This window comes from Heterodontus francisci, chromosome 26 (genome assembly GCF_036365525.1).
Source record: "Heterodontus francisci isolate sHetFra1 chromosome 26, sHetFra1.hap1, whole genome shotgun sequence".
In the NCBI taxonomy this organism is placed as follows: domain Eukaryota; kingdom Metazoa; phylum Chordata; class Chondrichthyes; order Heterodontiformes; family Heterodontidae; genus Heterodontus; species Heterodontus francisci.
This window is the reverse complement of record NC_090396.1, coordinates 47,745,064-47,764,751: the sequence shown is the minus strand read 5'-3', so window position 1 is coordinate 47,764,751 and position 19,688 is coordinate 47,745,064. Positions and strand designations below refer to the sequence as shown.

Sequence of the window (19,688 nt, the reverse complement as noted above, 5' to 3'; positions counted from 1 at the left end):
GTGGGGGGGAATGTTGGCTCTTACATATTCATTGTTTCTTGATCATCACTATTAACAAAAATCCATCTGGCTAATTGAATCAGGGAGGCACTCCCATTGTCTTGTTCAGGCAACTGTCTTTTAGAATGCAAATGTGCAGCCATGTTTTCAGCCACTGTTGTGGTCTTTTTAAACAAGTTATTTCAAGTCCAGTAACAGTTCAAAAATAATGTTCCATATGACAAAATTAATGTGTCTCATTTTGGCAGGTATGATTTTTGTCACAATAAGACTTAATGCTGAACAGATAATGTGAAAGGAGTGACTGTAAGTCTTCTTACTGCATCATGATCACTCGAATGCTGTAATGAATTTAGGGTTAGGAATGTGAAATTGAAGAGCAAACCCTGTCCACGTAAGATGGTGTCCAAGTGTTTCCTTGGAAAGCTGTAATAGTTGTCTCGAGGCAATATATTTATAATCAGCAATTAAAATAATGCCAGTCGGAAAATCTAGACTAGCCATCTTGCTCAGGGCTCCACTGAAGCTTTGGTTCAGAAACTAATCAAACTGCAGGTTTTTTGAAGGACAAGAGATATTTCATCTGTTTCAATCTCACAGACAGAATTGTGCTTTTCAATCAATGTTAGATGTCAAAAGCAGACTATTCGGGCTCCGGGATGTCTTCGTACAAGCTGATTCCACTTTGTCCACCAAAGTGTTAAAAAGGCGTAACATTTTTAATATTGAGAATAAATTGTTTTATCTTCAAGGAAAAAGAGACTCTTATGTATCTCATGATCTTTGGCCTCCCTCTTTGCCTATCTATTACAATGATTATGGATAGAAACTGAGTGGTTATCAGTGATTGTGTTACTGGCCCCAATTTTGCAGTCAGCGGCAAACCAAAGGCACTTTGCTGCTGACCTTGAAGAAAGCTGCCCACAAAGATCTAGCAATCTCTGGCGCCAAATCAAGGGAATGTCTTAGTGTGCTGCAACAGTGATGTTAGCAAGCAGATAAGCAGCCAATTACATTGAAATATTCACCCACAGCAAACAAGGAAGTTAAATGCAATTAAAATTCTTCACTTTTAATTTACATTTTCAGATAGGGTAATAATTGATTAAAGATAGTAGCTAAAATATACAAACTTTTAAAAATCTATATTTTTAAACAAGATGTGGAGTTCTATATCATAATGGAGAAATGTGACATTCCACAATATAAAATTAGCTGCTGAGAGCCGGTGAGGGGGTTTAGCAGTAATTATGAAGTTAGTACACCATTAAAAACCTAGTTACACCTCATTCAACAAGGTGTAACTTTTTCAGGGGTTTTTATATGTGAGACTAACATCTCAAGAGCAGAATTTCTCATCAATTCAATTGATTTTCCATTGATTGCAATCTGGGGTGGGGGGTGGGTGTGCCTGAACAGTGCACCCTCTGGGGAAGTGCAGAATCACTGATAGCAACTTCTGGATTTCTGCGTAATCCTGCACATGTGCGGACTCCAGAAGTTGCTGTCAGCTTCAGTGAAACAATGATGCCAGTTTTGTTGTCATAACTACTGCAAAATCCAGGCCATTAAGTGTTTACAGAGAGAAGCAGCAAGGATTTCAGACTTGTCTTTAGGCAGGGAGACCAATACGTATATTTTTTAAAGTTAGTTCTGTACTGTATTGATATTTTTGATACATTATTCCATCTGTAAATAAATTAGACCTAGGCATTTAACTAGTACATGCTCCACAAAAAGTGGTTTACTGTGCTTTGGGGTTAACTGTTAAACGTGGCCACATCAGTCAGTGCACAATGATAATTGTTTTTTAAAAAACAGTTTTGGTTAGCAAAAGATTCAGTTTGCTTGTGGATACTAATATAGTTGTGAACATAAAGGTTTTGGGGGGGAAAAAAAAAAGAGTTTAACTGTAACTGACCCACTTGAATGGGATGTGAACCAGTTGGCAGTAAAGGTCTAGACACAGAGTGGGGCAGCAAAATTCAGTAGAGCCCAAGAGAAATTCTTGGACATGGTAGCCAGACTGCAGAATAACCTGGAAGGAAGTAGCTGCAGCCTGCAGGATAAAAGGCCTACGACAGTTTGCTTTTATAGTACACACAGTCTAGTGTAGGCAGCTGTTAATTCAAACAAGCTGTGTATTTTATTTTATTTATTTATTTTTTATTTAGAGATACAGCACTGAAACAGGCCCTTCGGCCCACCGAGTCTGTGCCGACCAACAACCACCCATTTATACTAACCCTACAGTAATCCCATATTCCCTATTACCTCCCAACACTAGGGGCAATTTACAACAGCCAATTTACCTATCACCTGCAAATCTTTTGGATGTGGGAGGAAACTGGAGCACCCGGCGAAAGCCCACGCAGACACAGGGAGAACTTGCAAACTCCGCACAGGCAGTACCCAGAATCGAACCCGGGTCCCTGGAGCTGTGAGGCTGCGGTGCTAACCACTGCGCCACTGTGTGGATGGCACTCATATGTCGTTCAGTTTTCAGTAGATTTGGCCTTGTTCAACATGTTTTCATGCAGTTAATGAATCTGCACTCTATTTTACCAACACCTACTTTAATTCTCTGTGGAGTAATAGAGGCAGGGTGTTTAATACATTCATGTTGTACACATAAAGACAAATAGTAAGTAGTGATCGTACATTTGAGTTTTTGCTGATTGCAAGTAGCAAGTGGTGGGTTTTATTTTATGTCAATCAGACGTAGAAAATTTTAATTGTCAAGAGTTAACATGGACTGTTTACAGAAATGTTTTGCTGTGGTAAAGATCTGTAAATGTTAAAAATGTCATTTATATGCAATGTAGAGAAAATGATCATACAGTAGTTGAGCTAAAGTAAACAGTAACCTTTCAAACAATATAACAATTGTAATTTGACGTTATTTTGTTTAATTTTTGTCTTTATTTGCTGAGAAACTTGTGTGCTAGGCCCAACCATCTTCAGCTGCTTCAATGACCTTCCTTCCATCGTAAGTTTAGAAATGGTGATGTTTGCTGATGATCACATGGTGTTCAGTACCGTTCGCAACTCCTCAGATACTGAAACAGGAAATAGGAGCAGGCTCAAGGGGCCAAATGGCCTGCTCCTGCTATTCAACAGGTTCTTGGCTGATCTTCTACCTCAACATCATTTTCCTGCAGTATCCGCATATCCCTTGATATCTTTAATATCTAGAAATCTATTGATCTCTATCTTAAACATACACAATGACTGAGCCTCCACAGCCCTCTGGGGTAGAGAATTCCACAGATTCACCACCATCTGAGTGAAGAAATTCCTCCTCATCTCAGTCTTAAATGGCCTACCTCTTATTCTGAGATTGTGTTCCCTGGTTCTAGACACCCTGCACCCCACCCCCCGCTCCCACCAGGGGAAACATCCTTCCTGTATCAACCTTGTCGAGCCCTGTAAGAATTTTGTATGCATCAATGAGATCACCTCTCATTCTTCTAAACTCTAGAGAATATAGGCCCAGTCTCCTCACTCTCTCTTCATAGGACAATCCCGCCATCCCAGCAATCAGTCTGGTCAACGTTCGTTGCACTCCCTCTATTGCAAGTATATCCTTCATTAGGCAAGGAGACTAAAACTGTACACAATACTCCAGGTGCAGTCACACCAAAGCTCTATACAAGTCCAGCAAGACCTCTTTACTCCTGTACTCAAATCCTCTTGCAATAAAAGGTAATATACCATTTGCCTCCCTAATTGCTTGCTGCACTTGCATGATCGCTTTCAGTGACCTATGAACAAGGACATCCAGGTCCCTTTGGACATCAACACTTCCCAATCTCTCACCATTTAAGAAATACTCAGCATTTCTGCTTTTCCTACCAAAGTGGATAACTTCACATTTTTCCACATTATATTCCATCTACCATGTTCTTGCCCACTCACTTAGCCTATCTAAATCCCCCTGAAGCCTCTATGCACCCTCCTCACAACTCACATTCACCTTTGTTATCTCTTGCCCCACCCCCGCTTTACTTCATTAAAACATTTTGCATTTCTAATATTTGTCAGTTCTGAAGAAGGGTCACTGACCTGCTTCTCTCTGCACAGATGCTGCCAGACCTGCTGAGTATTTCCAGCACTTCTTGTTTTTATTTCAGATTTCCAGCATCTGCAGTATTTTGCTTTTATTTTAGTGTTTAATTCACTGTCACTTCTCTTCCAGGAAAGCCTACCTTGAAAAAGTTCTGCCCTTCTCTCCGACGGGATTTTCGTTTGTCTGTTTTACTTTGTTCACCTTCATTGCTTTCTATTTCCCTCCTGGTGTTTGATAAAAAGTGTCCACCAAAACTCGTTTTCACAGCCACATCTCCTTCCTCAGTGACGGTCTCCGGCTCCGACTAATTCCACATGGATTCCAACTGAAGTTTCATCCTTCGTGCTTTGAATCCACTCAGGATTACAGGTATCTCCGAGAAATACAACATTCCTCAGACTGCTATTCTGGCCGCATCCTGAGATCCACACTCAGCGCTATGCGCCGCCACATGTACACACTGGACCTCTCTCTCCAGAAGCACCGCCTCACCTTATCTCAAAGCTGTTCTACTCCGCAGTTTCATTTCATCCTTCGTCTTATCCGACGCATTAACAAAAAACTTTTTTTCTTCCTTTCAGGTGTCAAGGAATGCAAGCTCCAGCAGCTGATGGGGACCAATGCCCCTCCAGATCCTTCTTCTCCTTCACTTCCCTCTGACCCCACCCCTTCTGATCTGACCCCTTGCCATGTATTCACTATATCCTCTGACCTTCCCCTCTCTGACACTGAACGTTCTGTACTCAGCAAAGGACTCAGTTTTATCCCCTTACGCCCCCATCTCAATGAATTCCATGCTCGGCATGACGTTGAGCTCTTCTTCCGTTGCCTCTGCCTCCGGGCTCATTTATTCACCTTCCTCCAGCATTCTCCCTCTACCTGGAAACCTCCCTCTGGCCTCTTACCCGCTCTTGATCTTTTCATTGAAAACGGTCGGCGAGACATCAGCTGTCTCAATTTCTCTGCTCCCCTCACTCACTCTAACCTGCCCCCCTCTGAACTTGCTGGACTCCGTTCTCTCAGGTCTAACCCTGACATTGTCATCAAACCAGGAGATAAGGGTGATGCTGTTGTTGTCTGGCGTACCGACCTCCACCTTGCAGAGGCTCAGTGCCAACTCTCGGACACTTCTTCCTACCTCCCCCTGGACCATGACCCCACCACCGAACATCAAGCTACTGTCCACAGAACGGTCACCGATCTCATCTCCTCTGGAGATCTTCCCTCTACAGCTGCCAACCTCATAGTCCCGCAACCCTGGACAGCCCGCTTCTACCTCCTTCCCAAAATCCACAAACAGGACTGTCCCAGCAGACCCATTGTTTCAGCCTGTTCCTGCCCCACTGAACTTATTTCTTCCTACCTTGACTCTAGCTTTTCTCCCCGGTCCAGTCTTTTCCCACCTACATCCGTGACTCTTCTGACGCCCTACGTCATTTTGACAATTTCCAGTTTCCTGGCCCTAACCGCCTCCTCTTCACTATGGATGTCCAATCTCTCGACACCTCCATCCCCCACCAGGACGGTTTGAGGGCTCTCTGCTTCTTCCTTGAACAGAGGCCCAACCAGTCCCCATCCACCACCACCCTCCTCCACCTGGCTGAACTTGCTCTCACATTGAACAACTTCTCCTTCAACTCTACTCACTTCCTCCAAGTGTTGCTATGGGTACCCGCATGGGTCTCAGTTATGCCTGACCTTTTATAGGATATGTCGAACATTCCTTGTTCCAGTCCTACTCAGGCCCCCTCCCCCAACTCTTTTTCCGGTACGTTGATGACTGTATCGGTGCAGTTTCCTGCTTCTGTCCGGAACTAGAAAACTTTATCAATTTTGCTTCTAATTTCCACCCTTCTCTCACCTTCACATGGTCCATCTCCAACACTTCCCTTCCCCAACTTCTGTGTCTCCATCTCTGGGGATAGGCTGTCTACTAATATCCATTATAAGCCCACCGACTCCCACAGATACCTCAACTACACTTCTTCACACCCTGCCTCCTGTAAGGACTCCATTCCATTCTCCCAGTTTCTCCATCTCCGACGCATCTACTCTGATGATGCTACCTTCCACGACAGTGCTTCCGATATGTCTTCCTTTTTCCTCAACCGAGGATTCCCCCCCACTGTGGTTGACAGGGCCCTCAACTGTGTCCGGCCCATTTCCCACACCTCTACCCTCACCCCTTCCCCTCCCTCCCAGAACCGCGACAGGGTTCCCCTTGTCCTCACTTTCCATCCCATCAGCCTCCAGATCCAAAGGATCATCCTCCGCCACTTCCGCCACATCCAGCGTGATGCCACTACCAAACGCATCTTCCCCTTCCTTCCATCAGCATTCCGAAGGGATCGTTCCCTCTGCGACACCCTGGTCCACTCCTCCATTACCCCCACCAACTCGTCCCCTTCCCATAGCACCTTCCCCTGCAATCGCAGGAGGTGTAATACCTGCTCATTTACCTCCTCTCTCCTCACTATCCCAGGCCCCAAACACTCCTTTCAAATGAAGCAGTAATTTACTTGTACTTCTTTCAATTTAGTATACTGTATTCGTTGCTCACAATGTGGTCTCCTCTACATTGGGGAGACCAAACGCAGATTGGGTAACCACTTTGCGAAACACCTCCACTCAGTCCGTAAGCATGACCCCGAGCTTCCGGTTGCTTGCCATTTCAACACTCCCCCCTGCTCTCATGCTCACATCTCTGTCCTGGGCTTGCTGCAGTGTTCCAGTGAACATCAGCGCAAGTTCAAGGAACAGCATCTCATTTACCGATTAGGCACACTGCAGCCCACTGGACTGAACATTGAGTTCAATAATTTCAGAGCATGACGGGTCCCCCTTTTTATGCTTAGTTATTTTTTCTTTTTCCTTTTTAATTTGGTTATTTTATTTTAGGCTTTTCAGTTTGTTTCCACTGTGCTTACCCAGTGTTTTGGTTTTTTTAATGTGTTTTTTTATGTTTGTGCTTGGAGTGCTCTGTGCTTTACAGTCATTCACACCCTCTCTTTACTAACGCTTTGTCTTTCAGCACACAGTTAACATACCGTTCGCCTTTGTTCCATGACCTTCTGGTCAGTTATTCTCTGTGACCCTGTCCTAGCAACACCTTCACCTTTGTTATCTCTTGCCCCACCCCCGCTTTACTTGCTTAAAACCTTTTACATTTCTAATATTTGTCAGTTCTGAAGAAGGGTCTCTGACCTGAAACGTTAACTCTGTTTCTTTCTGCACAGATGCTGCCAGACCTGCTGAGTATTTCCAGCATTTCTTGTTTTTATTTCAGATTCCCACCTAGTTTTGGGTCATCAGCAAACTTGGAAATATTACATTTGATCCCCACATTCAAATCATTGATCTATATTGCAAAGAGCTGGGGCCCAAGCACTGATCCTTGCAGTACCCCACTAGTCATAGACTGCCAACCTGAGAATGACCTGTTTATTCCTACTCTCTGTTTTCTGTCTGTTATTCAATTCTCAATCTATGCCAGCATGTTACCCCCAATCCCATGTGCTCTAATTTTGTTTACTAACCTCCTGTGTGAGACCTTATCGAAAGCCTTCTGAAAATCCAAATACACCACATACACCATAAGGGTTCCCCCCTTATCTATTCTGCTAGTTACATCCTCAAAAAACCTCCAATAGGTTTGTCAAACATGATTTCCCTTTCATAAATCCATGTTGATTCTGCCCAATCCTGCCATTATTTTCTTACTGTCCAGTTATCACATCCTTTATAAGAGATTCTAGCATTTTCCCTACTACTGACGTCAGGCTAACAGGTCTGTAGTTCTCCGATTTCTCTCTCCCTCCTTTCTTAAATAGTGGGGTTACATTTGCTACCTTCCAAACTTCTAGAATTTACAGAATTTTGGAAGATGATCACCGATACATCCACTATCTCTACAGCGACCTCTTTCAGCACTCTGGGATGTAGATCATCAGGTCCAGGGGATTTGTCAACTTTCAGTTGCATTAATTTATTCAGTACTACTTTTTTTTTTACTAACACGAATTTCTTTTGATTCCTCATTCTTGCTAGTTCCGTGGTTCTTTAGTATTTCTGGGAGGTTTTTTGTACCTTCTTCCACAACGTTCACTCTTTCCACCACCGATGCACAGTGGCAGCAGTGTGTATCACCTACAAGATGCACTGCAGCAACTCGCCAAAGCTCCTTTGACAGCACATTCCAAATCTGTGGCCTCTACCACCTCGAAGGACAAGGACAGTAGGTGCATGGGAACACCACCACCTGCAAGTTCCCCTCCAAGTCACACACCATCCTGACTTGGGACTATAGTGCCATTCCTTCACTCTCAGTGAGTCAAAATCCTGGGACGCCCTCCCGAACAACATTGTGGACAGCAGCAGTTCAAGGCGGCGGCTCACCACCACCTTCTCAAGGGCAATTAGAGATGGACAATAAATGCTGGTCTTTCCAAGGACACTCACATCCCACAAACGTATTAAAAAATCTTGAAGCATGTGTACAGAACACACAGAAATGCGGTAGTGATAATTATCAAGAGGATTCCTGCAAAGTGCAGCTTCTACCCAGCACTGGCATAAGTGTAATGCTGCTTCCCACAATTTTGATAGCAAGGGAGGAGTTAACATAAAACATGCAAACTAAATATATCAATGCCAGTGTTTTGTACAGAGCATATGAAAATCCCAGAGTTCTGAAGGCCTTACAGCCCATTAAGCTAGCTCTATTCTGAAGAGCTGGAGTAAGCAGACAGGGCGTTGGTTTAACATCCCATCCGAAGGACAGGATAACCAAAAATGCAGCACTCCCTCAGTACTGTGCAGGAGTATGATCCGAAATGGGTGCTCAAGTTCTGGAGTAGGCCCGAATTCATAGATTTTGGACTCAGAGTCATGAGTGAGAATTCCTTGCTGGTGTTGTCAGATTGTGTCTACTTCATTGCTTTATCAACTATGCAGACATATTCTGGATTCTGTAAAGAAGATCTTCAAACACAAGTAAAATAAATAGCCACCTGGAATTGAGGGGAAGCACATCCAGCAAAAGTAGAAAAGCTGATTAATGCAGTTAACTCGATAGTTAACATATATAAAAACAAAAAGGTACCTGGCCCATGGACTCATCTTTAGCGCCAGCCCACGGCTGATACAGAACCCAGCTCCTCCTGTAGCAAACCAGAATTTCACAGAGGTCTGAAAGACACAAACAAGACCATGTTTATACTACACTATTTGTATCAAAGACAGAGCTAAACTGGTATAATTTGTCTGGTCAGTCAGCTGTAAGTTACATTTTCTTTTGAAAATTTCAAGCATCGAGTCTGGCTCTCTGCAGGGCCAGAATTTCAGGTGGAATTATGACTGGATCTGCCCAGTGAGCTGATTTTCAGAATTTGTGAAAATTTGTGAATTTGTGAGATAAAAATGTCAAGTACAAAGAGTACAGCTTGGACACATCAATATGTGGCTCAATGTCCTGCCACCAAAGAAACAGTATTCTTCACATTGGCATATGGATTGTTCTATTGAATCCTTAAAACTCATGTGCTACACTTACCGACCCATCGCTCTTCACCCTCTCGGCAGCCTCCACCGGATGATCAAGACTCGGTCTGCCAATATATACATCTTGTGTGTGCGAGTATGTAGATAACAGATAGACCAGACTGCGAATATTTACATAATTATCATCGTCAACGTGGCAAAACCATCTAGAAAACAATGTGAAAATTGAAAGGACTTAAAATTTCAGACAATACACAGTGATGGGGATGAATTTTATGAAATTAGAATAAAAATAATTTCTGTTGAATGGATTACAAAATAAATTAATGTATCTATAAAATTAAAAAATGGAGGCCTAGCACCAGAAGATAGTCAGGATTCCAGCATAACTTTGTGGTGGAATGCGTCCAATTAGCAGTTTGCTGCATTTTCCCTAGAATAAGCCAAGGGTGTTAAGCAAGTTGTAATAGCACTGTAGATTATACTTGTGGTAGATTCATATATGGCAATCAAGCTTTAACATGTTTCACAGGGAAAAAAAAGGTATTTTTATATAAAAATTATATTTTTTCTTCCTCTCATTTTCAGCTTTTCCTGTGTTTTTTTATTCGGTTATGGTATATGGGCATCACTGACAAAGCCAGCATTTATTGCCCATCCCAAATTGCTCTTGAGAAGGTGGTAGTGAGCTGCCTTCTTGAACTGCAGCAGTCCATGTGGGCTAGGCACACCCACAATGCTGTTAAGAAGGGAGTTCCAGGATCTTGACCCAGCAACAGTGAAGGAACGGTGATATAGTTCTAAGTTAGGATGGTGTGTGACTTGGAGGGGAACTTGCAGGTGGTGGTGTTTCCATGCAACTGTTGCCATTGTCCTTCTAGGTGGTAGAGGTCGTGGGTTTGGAAGGTGCTGTTGAAGGAGTCTTGATGCGTTGCTGCAGTGCATCTTGTAGATGGTACACACTGCTGCCACTGTGCGTTGGTGGTGAAGGGAGTGAATGTTTGTGGATGGGGTGCCAATCAAGCGGGCTGCTCTGTCCTGGATGGTGTCGAGTTTCTTGAGTGTTGTTGGAGCTGCACCCATCCAGGCAACTGGAGAGTATTTCATCACACTCCTGACTTGTGCCTTGTAGATGGTGGACAGGCTTTGGGGAATCAGAAGGCGAGTTACTCGCTGCAGGATTCCTGGCCTCTGACCTGCTCTTGTAGGCACTGTATTTATATGTCTACTCCAGTTCAGGTTCTGGTCAATGGTAACCCCCAGAATGTTGATAATGGGGTATTCGGTGATCGTAATGTCAAGGGGAGATGGTTAGATTCTCTCTTGTTGGAGATGGTCATTGCCTGGCACTTGTGTGGCACAAATGTTACTTGCCACTTATCAGCCCACGCCTGGATTTGTCCAGGTCTTGCTGCATTTCTACATGACTGCTTCAGCATCTGGGGAGTTGTGAATGGTGCTGAACATTGTGCAATCATTAGCGAACATCCTCACTACTGACCTTATGATTGAAGGAAGGTCATTAATGAAGCAGGTGAAGATGGTTGGGCTTAGGACACTACCCTGAGGAACAACGTCCTGACTGAGAATGAGAGTGAATAACTTGTCAGTGGCTTTCTGTTAGCCATTGCTGACAGGAATATGTAAGTAGCCTGTTGAGACTTGCTATCTTATTCTGCCTCGTTTCCCGAGGGAAATTACTACTTTCAGCTTTCCAGTGGCAGAGCAGAGATTAGTAAATCATCAATGAAAGAACTTTGTTTTTAATTCATTCTCAGGATGTGGGAATCACCGTCAAGGCCGGCATTTATTGTCATCCCTAGTGGCCCCAAGGAGGTGATGATGAGACTTGCTCCTTAATTGCTGCAGTTCGTAATTCTTTGTAGAGGTTTGACACAATTGAGTGGCTTGCTGTGCCACTTCAGAGGGCAGTAAGAGCCAACCACATTAGTGTGAATTGGAGTCCACACATAGGCCACACCAGGTAAGAACAGCAAGATTCCTTTGCTAAATTATATTAAGTGAACAGTTAGGTTTTTATAAGAATTTAATAGCTTCATTATTACTTTTACTGATACCAGCTTTTTCTTTCAATTTACAGATCTTTTTCAAATTCTCAAACTGCCATAGTGTGATTTAAATTCATGTTCTCTGGGTTATTAATCCAAGACTATTCCAGCAACATAACCACTACACTAATGTACCCTTTGTAGCAGTCAACATTCCAGCCCTTGTGGAACTGCATTGTAACTTCAAGCATGTTACACCCATATGTCTTTGTGAAGAATGGTTAAAAAGAAAAGGAAGAGACTTGCTTTCCTTATTGAGTCAGCAGGAAGCATGCTGGATGAGCTTTGAGGATGCTGCCCATTAGAATCTTTCAAAAAAGACTGATTGTAGTCAACCGTACTACAATTTTTCCAAAGTAATCTGCCTGAACTAATATAAACAAAAGAGAACATATTTATTTGCAACAGACTATTGCTGAAACTGGCATTATTCGATTCCTAAAAATTGCACAATGCCTGTTCATACTGAAAGAGCCTTTTCAACTATTCTCTTCCTCAACAGAGTTTTGTACCGGTTAGAATTGTTAAACATTTAATATGACATTGATTTCTTCAATATTATTGTTGTCATGAAGACTTTATCACAGTGCAGTGCTTCTGTATAATAGAAAATACTGCATTCTGCCATGATAGTTGATAAGACCCCCTGTAATAAAAATATTAAGGCTGTTTTAATCTTTTAAAGCTAATTTAACTTGTACGATCTGTCAATGCGTGTCTTTAGCTGGTTGAATAGCATGAGACACGCATGCCCAACTCACTCTACGAACTTTAGTCTTGCTGTTTATCTCAGTGGTTTTCAAACTTTCCTGTGTTGGGAGGGGGTGAGGCAGGGGAAGGAGAAACCATTGGCACACATCTGGGGACCCCGAACTTCATTTCACATAAGCATCAGCAACCCAAAAGATTGCAGAAATTTTTTTTAAAAAATCATATAACAAACAAAATATGCCAAAAATTACAGAAAAAAATTCAAACAATGGTAACATTAGGACTCCTGGAATCTAGGGACGCCAGTGTGAAAACCAGTAGTGTATCCTATTCGATGTGCACAAGCATACAATGTAACTTTGTAAACATGCTTACTTTTTTTTGGATTCAATGAACTTGTCATACTCCACAGACATCTTACAACAAAGTGCTTGGCGCGTATGTGCAGCAGAGCAGTTTGTATTAATCATGCGATCTCCTAAACAAAGAGAAAACAGAAAGATAAATAAGTTAGTTCATTATTTGAACAACATCCAAAACATTCAATTACTGCAATCTGGTTTAATCTGTTTTCAGTTTAACTATTTGGACTAAAAATATTTCTTTTCTTATTTCTAAAATACATACTTAATATTTAGTCAGGCACCACAACCATGTTTCTTTTGAAAACAAGTACAATACTTGCTTTTTTGAAGACTAGTGGTGATTATGACTCACAAATCCATAGGTCTTTCCTTCTTCATTTATAAGACTGCCTGAATACAACAGGCTCCCTATGATAAGCCTCTCCAGCATACTATGACCTTCAATTCAAAACGCATGCTCTTTAAGGCATCTTCAACAATACAGAATTTATTAATTATGCTACCTTTTAAAAGAACTCCCAAGATAGCTTTGCAAGAAAGAAAGAACTTGCATTAATATAACACTTTCGCATCCTCGGGACACTCAAAGTGCTTTACAGCCATGAAATCACATTTGAAGTGAATTCACTGTTGTTATGTAGACAAATAGCGGGGTCAATTGTCTGGTTTATGGTGAAACCAAACTGATACTGCAATACTTAAAAAAGTCCAGCTGGTACATTATTTTATAGAATAATCACTATTTTGTTGAGCACAACACCTCAGGAAGCTCTTTGGCTGCTTTTGTCATGGTAACTTAATTTACCTTTTCCTCACATGATGCTGCCTGCATGTAGCCATATGCAGTAGGACACAAGCAGGTAGGGTGGTATAAACAATCAGTTTCTCTATAACTGCCACTTGTGTCACAAATAACTACTAGCTATGGACCCAAAGTCTTCACCTTTGGATCCTTTACAGACTGTTCAAAGGATGAGATATGCTGAAACAAAAACTGCCCTTCTATGATGATTACTCAATGAGTTAAAAAAAAATTCAGAAAGATCGTCTCCGTGTCATTGTTTGTTGTGTAATATATATTCAACCAGTGCATTTAATTGCCCTTAACAGACCTGCGATCTTGCTCACTCCTTGGCAATAGGAAGCAGAACCACAGTCATTTCATTGCATTTGCTTTGTAAGAATTCCTTTCTGTTCTTCCTGTGCAGCATTGTGTGCATGGATTTCACTTGATGACTTCAGGACGGACAGGAAAAGGATGCAGCATTGCAATTATTGAATAAACTAAGTGTGGAGTTCTATAGATCAATGATAAGATGGGAAGTGTTAGCACCAGATGAGATGCGTACTTCCCCCATCTGCAGAAATGATAAAATTCATCACTTCAGAACTTGGGCACCAGTGGTCTTCAGCTTAAAATTTATGACTCTCCAATATGTAATGCGTAAAGATATCGATGTTAGAGTGCATCTTAATTCCTTAGAAATCCTATTAGACAGCAATGAAGTCACGGGTTATCACACCACTCCATTGTGCTCACCAAGGGAGAGAGTCTATGCTGAGGAATGATATAATTGTCCTGGTACCACTTGTCACCATCCATTTCCAGTCCTGTCACCAAGGCAGTTTAAAAATTCAGCCCAACATCTCTCCAAATTATTTATGAGATAATTATTCAACAAGCTGTCTAGTGAGGTTAAAGAATTTTCTCAATATTATTTCAAAATGTTCAAATAATTTGTTTATGTATATAAATTTGAGCAGTTGCTCTTATTTTTATGCAAGGGTTAATCAGACTTTCACATTGCAAGGCACTGCACAAATGAAATGCACTCAGAACAGATGTAATGGAGAATATTTTATCATTTTCTACATCAATTCTTGTCAGTGGCAGTTGTAGATACAAACTGTAAGTGGTCTGTTGAGAGTTTCTGGAGAATTCCAACTAATCTATGAAAAAAGTCAATGAATGGGGCTACTGAAATACTCAGAGAAACTGGGTTATTTAGCTGAACGGCAGCCAATCCACTTCCCAATGGAGTAGGGACAGCAGGCTCCTTCACCACTTGGTAAAGTTCCAGGCTAAATTCCTGCTTCTATACTCACCAGCCTTTTCTCGCAATTCTTTGTCCTCCCCATCTGTGAAAATGAATGTCTACAACAAAGAAAAAGAAATATTAAGGGACTAACTTCTCAGTCCTGTTGAATTACTTAGCATTACCAAAGCCAGCTACTTAATGATACGGACAGCTGTATTTTTGATATTTAAAGTTAAACTCAATATATGCCCATCTCAAGCAAACTGCAATTTAAGGATATCCTTTTCCACTGAAATACGAAGGCCTGGATTTTACAGGGAATTTTGACAACGAACTGTCAATGTTCACCATTATTACCCCTCTGAAAGTGACTGCAAACGTAGATTAACGCTGAAATCCTGAAGTTGCAGTCTATCACTCACGGTTCCACCACAGGCTTTGCTGTGGCCTCCCACCCCCCCCCCCCTTTCCCTCGCCTCCCTCTCGCAACCGCCCACCAGAGCCAGGAAATCAGTTGATGTGGCAAGAACTTATCCTTTTATGTTCTCATGCTGCTGTTAGAAGCCCCCATAAAAGGTTACATCTTGTTCAATCAGGTGTAACTGGGCTTTTAAATGGCAATCTGGGTAATAACTATTGCTGAACAACAAATCTGGCCCTGAAAAAAAAATTATATTTGTGGAATGGTGTTAAATGTCACCAACAAGATTAATTACTAGATTTTAAAAACGTATTTAAAAGATTTTTCATGACATTTCCGTTTCGAGCTTCCCCCCCCCAATGTATATGTATCAATCTTTATTTTGCAAAATTTTTAAAAAGCAATTTAATTATTATTACTTTTCATTTCTTGGTTAGCTGTCTGTGAGAATTCTTTAATGTGATTAGCTGCTTGGGCAGCTTGATGACATCTCTGCAGCTCCACGCAGGATGCTGCAATCCACTGCACAGTGAGAGGAGGTAAAGTTCTCACCACAGAGATTGCTCGCTCTCTCAAGCGAGGCTTTCTTGAATGTCGGTGGCGAGCACCCTGGCTCCGCTGCTGACCACGAAATCCAGGCCAATATATATTGTAATCTTTTCAGCCTGTGGTACCCATGATTTGGTGATACAGTTAATATGGAGACTGAATTCAGGTCTGATCAGTGTATTTAATGTTCAGTGGAAACAAGATGACAGTCCAATTTATTAAAAAAAAGTTTTTTTTACAACAACTTCTCTTCCCTCCATTTAATTATGAGTAATAAAAGAAACAATTGAGAGGCTGCCACTTGTGAATTTTGACCGCTTGTTGTTTTATTTCTTCTGCCAGCAACAGAATTATTTCTCTTTTCTTTGATTCCACTATTACCAACATTCTGGGTAGAAGCTGTGGCCAATTGTAATTAGAGGATAATGTACAATCCTACACAATGCACACTTTAAGCATCACTCTGGGAACTTCTTTGTGGGGGGGGGGGGGGCGGGGGAGGTAGATATAAACGACAATAACTAACTCATTTACACTTGGAGGAATAACATTTCTCTGTAATGCAGCTTCTTGCCATTTTTCCAGATAGTTTCTTTGCATGAAGTAATGTCAAGGTTCACATAGCCAAAACAAAATAGTAGGACTGGGAAATATAAAACTAAAGCACCAAAGTTCTAAGCAAAAGCCTTCTTAAGGATGAATACCCTTGAAAATCTATGCAATTATACAAATGTTTTTTAAAAATAGATCACCAGAAATTCAACTGTGGTTACAGTAAGTGGCTTGCAATTGTTTAGACTGAGCCAACCTAATCCCTAATCTTAAGGGAGCTAAAGGATTTAACTGTGAAACATAAACTACTGCACTTTTAAAAAAAAAAGTTTGCTCAAACAAACCCTGAACAGGAATTAAAATTTAGAGATATTAATACTTGGTTGTATATCATATAGGTTCTTTAATACCAGGCTGCTCCTCCACCCCCCCTCCTCCCAGCTTTGGCCCTAAATCATACAACTAAAGTTCAAGGTTAGATGCATGGTCATGTTATGTCTCTTCAACACCACACACTTGAAGGAACCCAATTCGATCTACAAGCCTTAAAGAAACATAATTCATTGTGATCAAATACAGACACTAACAATTATGCTCCACTGCGCATTTCCTTAGTACTGTGCTATATATTTATCTTTTACACATTTCTGCTCTATTAGTATCTGTAACAGTCACACTCCCATAATTCCTTGCTAGGATAAATATTGCACTTGGAAGCAGAAAGCAAACATCTGCATCGTGCTTTTGTTGGAGCATATCCCTGCCATATTTTCACTTGCAGAGTCTTAGCAGATGTAAATCTGTTCATCTGCAAGGCTTCCACGTGGAGTACTGAGCAAATGTTTGTTAACCCAAGGACTGCTGACTTCCATTGCCGCTCTAAAAGATGCACGTTTGCTGGATGGCACGGTGGATGATTAACGCACCAATTTACAATGCCACAGAATGGTAGGATGTGGGGTTTTATCTCCTGATTCTAGCTGCTGCAGGACGGTGCTAAGTAGACAACAGTCAGAGAGAAAAGAAAAAAAAAGTAAAGCTTTCATCAGACCACCTTTGCACAAATCCTAGCAGCTGGTCCATAGTGTCAATGGCAGCGGCCTGGGAAGAAGTGGTCAACCTGCCTTAACTTGGAGGTTGGTTGCCCAAGAGGGACTAATATAACGGAAGAAGATCTGAGGTAGGTACAGGAAAGCTCAAAAGCTGTTTTCTTTTAAATAAAAAGTTTCCATTAAAGTTTAAAAAAAAACACATTTAAAATTATTGGACCTAAAAGTTTCAGAGCTTTTTAGAAGCTCAACATCCATTTTTTCCCCAATTAGGCTCTGTGAAGCATATTGGGACTTACAACTTGTTGTCTAAAATTCAATGTAAGGAATCCCAACTTATTTCCTCTCTCGACTTAGTTTCACCGTAATTTTAATTATCTTTTCTGTTCATTATTTTTCTTTAGGGCCATTTCTCTTGTGCTGACACTGGCGGGTCAGTCATGGCTCAGCTGGTAGCACTCTTGCCTCTGTGTCACAAGGTTCCAGGTTCAAGTCTCACTCCAGGGCTGAAAGACAAAAATCAAGGCTGACACTCCAGTACAGTATTGAGGGAGTGCTGCACTGTTGGAGGTGCTGTCTTTTGGATGAGACGTTAAACTGCGACCCAACTACCTGCTTGAGTGGATGTAAAGACTCCATGGCACGATTTCGAAGAACAGCAGGGGAGTTATCCCCAATGTCCTGGGCAATATTTATCCCTCAAAAATCACAACATATTATCTGGTCATTAATTATCACGTTGCTGTTTGTGGGAGTTTGCTGTGTGCAAATTGGCTGCCATTGGTTACATTACAGCAGTGACTACACTTCAAAAGTGCTTCATTGGCTGTAAAGTGCTTTGAGACTACCGGTGGTCATGAAAAGCGCTATATACATGCAAGTCTTTTTTTTCAGCCTTTCCTTTTGTTTGTTCAAAGGAACCCATTGGAATGAACATGCTTCGTGGGAGATGCTCCCCTCGAAGATAAATTCAGTACAGGCAACTGGATAACGATAAAGGAAAACTTGAGACATTTGGAAGGAACTACAGTACAAGTGGTTTTCATCGTTTTTTCACAAAACCAACGACTAAAATGAAAAACATTGAGAAGTTACGTGTGAATTTTCCTCTGAATATTAGTCATGATCTCATTGTCAACTGAGATCTTTTTGATGCTGCTGAGAATGGATACTGACATGAGTATGCTAACCTCATCTGCAAGACACTGAACTGTGAATCCAGAAACAAGAGATAGCTTATCCACACACACCTCATCCCATGACAATATGAAAGGCACAATTCAGTATAGCGGTGCCTCATCAGACCCCTTTCCTGTCCTGAGTGGCTTGAAACAGGGCAGTGTTCTCGCACCTACACTGTTTGGGATCTCCTTCGCCCTGCTGCTCTCACATGCGTTCAAGTCTTCAGAAGAAGGAATTTTCCTCCACACAAGATCAGATGGCAGGTTGTTCAACCTTGCCCGTCTAAGAGCGAAGACCAAAGTACGGAAGGTCCTCATCAGGGAACTCCTCTTTGCTGACGATGCTGTATTAACATCCCACACAGAAGAGTGTCTGCAGAGACTCTGACAGGTTTGTGGCTGCCTGCAACGAATTTGGCCTAACCATCAGCCTCAAGAAATCGAACATCATGGGACAGGACGTCACAAATGCTCCATCCTTCAATATTGGCGACCACACTCTGGAGGTGGTTCAAGGGTTCACCTACCTAGGCTCAACTATCACCAGTAACCTGTCTCTCGATGCAGAAATCAACAAGCGCATGGGAAAGGCATCCGCTGCTATGTCCAGATTGGCCAAGAGAGTGTGGGAAAATGGTGCACTGACACGGAACACAAAAGTCCGAGTGTATCAAGCCTGTGTCCTCAGTACCTTGCTCTACGGCAGCAAGGCCTGGACAACATGTCAGTCAAGAGCGACGTCTCAATTCATTCCATCTTCACTGCCTCCGGAGAATCCTTGGCATCAGGTGGCAGGACCATATCCCCAACGCAGAAGTCCTCGAGACGGCCAACATCCCCAGCATATACACCCTACTGAGCCAGCGGTGCTCGAGATGGCTTGGCCACGTGAGCCGCATGGAAGATGGCAGGATCCCCAAGGACACATTGTACAGCGAGCTCGTCACTGGTATCAGACCCACCGGCCGTCCATGTCTCCGCTTTAAAGACGTCTGAAAACCCGACATGAAGTCCTGTGACATTGACCACAAGTCATGGGAGTCAGTTGCCAGTGATCGCCAGAGCTGGTGGACAGCCATAAAGGCGGGGCTGAAGAGTGGCAAATTGAAGAAACTTACCAGTTGGCAGGAAAAAAGACAGAAGCGCAAGGAGAGAGCCAACTGTGTAACAGCTCCGACAACCAA

General features: G+C 42.2%; 1 protein-coding gene across 1 annotated transcript in view; it reads right to left on the bottom strand.

The window, feature by feature from the left end:
• Nucleotides 1–19,688, bottom strand: part of rfng (RFNG O-fucosylpeptide 3-beta-N-acetylglucosaminyltransferase) — a 44,538-nt gene that overhangs the window by 9,780 nt on the left and 15,070 nt on the right. Inside the window, exons 2-5 of the mRNA XM_068058173.1 lie at nt 14,820–14,868; nt 12,724–12,826; nt 9,621–9,774; nt 9,171–9,256 (exon numbers count right to left, since the gene is read on the bottom strand). Coding sequence (XP_067914274.1) covers nt 9,171–9,256; nt 9,621–9,774; nt 12,724–12,826; nt 14,820–14,868 — 392 coding nt within the window. The remainder of the gene's footprint in view (nt 1–9,170; nt 9,257–9,620; nt 9,775–12,723; nt 12,827–14,819; nt 14,869–19,688) is intronic.